The sequence below is a fragment of the Pinus tabuliformis genome, chromosome 4_2 (assembly GCF_031772625.1).
Source record: "Pinus tabuliformis cultivar Carrire ecotype Pingquan chromosome 4_2, CPIR1, whole genome shotgun sequence".
In the NCBI taxonomy this organism is placed as follows: Eukaryota; Viridiplantae; Streptophyta; class Pinopsida; order Pinales; family Pinaceae; genus Pinus; species Pinus tabuliformis.
Genome location: NC_142304.1, coordinates 156,425,402 through 156,428,350, shown reverse-complemented (window position 1 = coordinate 156,428,350; position 2,949 = coordinate 156,425,402). Strand labels below are relative to the sequence as shown.

The 2,949-nt window shown below is 43.3% G+C and overlaps 1 protein-coding gene across 1 annotated transcript; it reads right to left on the bottom strand.

Moving 5' to 3' along the window:
• Positions 1-512: 512 nt before the first annotated feature.
• LOC149168666 (uncharacterized) lies at positions 513-1,541 on the bottom strand. Its single transcript, XM_089424947.1, has one exon. It carries the CDS (start codon positions 1,539-1,541, stop codon positions 513-515), a length of 1,029 nt encoding a protein of 342 aa, XP_089281073.1.
• Between the last annotated feature and the right edge of the window lie 1,408 nt (positions 1,542-2,949).

The following is a 2,949-nucleotide window of genomic DNA, read 5'->3' as shown; positions in this document are numbered from 1 at the left end:
GCCTAATAAAAGGCCAGCCTCCTCTAGAGAGGATCCTCAGCACACCTACCTCGTGCTGCCCAGAAGTAAAAACACAAGCCCTCGGCCTAGACAGCCGAAACCAAAGGATGAAAACATAGTCCAGATGACCCAGATCTAGCTGGGCCTCCTTTCAAAAGGAAAACAACCCAGCTGATCCATACCCAAGTATCATAAACACAACAGCTCAACAAAAACGGAGCATCAATGTATCTGAAAGTAGTAGAATAAACAGGAGTTTTTTAGACTAGTGCTACTAGATTTCCATGAAAAAACAACAGAAAGAACTCTAGAGCAACTAGCAAAAAGAAAAGCTATGCATATGGAGGGAGATCCGACACACGGATCTGTTCCTGGATCTGCTCAGTTATTCTCCACGAGCCTAGATCTTGTTGTAGACCTGCCTTAGAAAGCCCATCTGCGACCTCATTGAATTCCCTGTATATATGTTCAATGGAGAAGACATTAAACTGCTGTTTTAAAGATTGTATTTCTTATAAAAGGGGCAACAACATATAATTCTGACATCTGAATTTCCCAATGACCCAGTTTATAACATTCAAAGAGTCTCCATAAATCTGAATGGTGCGGATGTTTTTTTGGATGAGCCAACAGAGCAGAAGTTTTAAGGCAGAGAGTTCGGCAAAGTTATTTGATCCCGTTCCAGTTCCAACCGCAGCCTTGAGAGTGTGAGCGTTATTAATGTGAATGCATATCCCAGCACCCGTAATGTTATTTTGAGCAGCACCGTCGAAAAAAGCCCACGGGATCCCTTCCCGAATATTTGGTGCTGTTCTCTGATTTCGATTGTTTTGCTCCTCATTCAAGGGAATGCTATCAAAAATGGCGATGCTTTGAATGGCCACTGCAGCCACGGGAGATAACTTTTCTCTAAAAATGCTACGATTTCTTGCAAGCCAAACACCCCAGCAGATGATGGGGGGAAAATTCCTCAAGTTCCTCTCCTGAAAATGATTCCACCAGTATTCCCAGGTTGCATTTAAATCGACCCCTTCCCATCTTAGTTTTACATTCAGGAGCCTTTCTGCCTCTATCCAAATCTGTTTTGTGAACGGACATAGCAAGAAAAGATGGTCAATGGTTTCTTCATCCGCGAAACACAGAGGGCATCTGCCTGGTCCCTGTTTAAACCGAGCTTGCAGAACATCCCAGGAAGGGATTTTATGGTTTAAAGCACACCAGAAAAAAATCCTAGATTTTTTTGGGCATTTTAGCTTAAACAAAGGTTTTGACCACCAAACAGGAGGAGTCCATCCTTTATTCTTCACCAAGAAGATATAGCCAGCCTTTGGGGAGTAGAGTCCTGATTCAGCATGTGCCCAGACCAGAGAATCTGGCCTATCCATAATTCTGACATTTGATCTTCTCAACTCCTGAATATAACGCTGCCAATCATCTCGCCAAAAGACATTTAGACCAATATCCTCTCCAGTCTTCCAGGCCTGGCCCCAAATAGAAGTCTGCTCCATACTAGCTATCTGATTTAAACTTTTTATACCCATGCCCTCCAGATGAGTAATCAGTTCCGGGGAAAGGGCAAAATCTTCACTGCAACCTACCCAAGGGTCTCTGCCAATCCTCAGACTTTCTCCATTCCCAACTCTCCATGCCAAACCTTGTTCAATTACCTTAAAAGCCTCCGAAGTGGCTTTCCAAATGACTGAGCAATTCCTCCCTTTCTTATTAGGCCTTCTTATCCAATCTTCAATCGGGATGGGATCTCTCGACACTTGACTTGCACTTGACAAGATGTTACATTAAAATTCATAGGTACCCATGTGAGAGAAATGGCTTGTGAAAGCCATGCTAGACATCACTATGACTTAGACAACCATGGAAGTCAACCTCCTCAACATCCTCACGTGGATCAACAATAACATACTAATGCCAAGATCAGTATTCTGCAATGGTGTCTATATGCTCTAAGGTCACATATTTCGGTAACCTGACTCTTGCCTCCATAACATCAAGGTAAAATGCTCGGGTTCCTCTGTCCAACTCGTATGTAAGAATGCACATCATTTCCTTCAATGCAGCTGGACTAGCAACATACTTGTGCATGATGTCTATTGGGCTGGTGGAAATGCACATCAACTCGTCGAAGTAGGAGTCAAGATCTAGTTGTACCTGTGCCTTTGTCTTTGCCTGGGTGAGAGTCCTAATAGATGGGATCGCATGTACATGCACCTAAATATCCATAATCTTGAATACACGTGCATGGGAAACCTGTATACTAGTGATGAGTTGTGGGAGCTATTCATAGTTTCAGATCTGACTCCATTTACATTCCTTCAGCTCGACCACACTGGCCTTCATCATCTTAGGAAAGTGAAGCAGGGCTCCCTTGTATCTCATAGTCCATGTTTGCATTTAATCAATAGCATCATGCAAGTTCTTCAAGATACATGCTCTTTTAGCACATCGTTGCTACCATATGTTGAGATGGCGGACTACCTTATGCATGGTACCAAACTTGGAGTACAATGCTCACATAACTGTGTCGAGGGACAATACTTCATCTTGTATTGCCTTCTTTATTTCAGCTCGGGTGGACATCGTCACCAACTCTCATCCTTTCTTGGTTGTCTGAAGTTCCATAGCTATTCACCCATTTTCAGCTATAAAAAAGTGAACACTTGAGCTAGTGGATTCAACATACACTCTGGTTGCATTGGCCAAGGCTACTGGATTTTTGAGCATGTCAGAAACGATCACTCATTCCTCAACTTGCGCAAGAGATGTATGATCATCGGGAGTCAAAACTTTACGGGACTGCACAACCCTATGTTGAGACTCGTAAAATGAGACGTTGTGCATCTCTCCTTCCGGTTGATCTCTGAGGATTTCAATGCTTCCTTGGTTGCTTGAGGCTTGCTCATCATCTGGATGCAGTGAAGTAGGTAAGCCAAC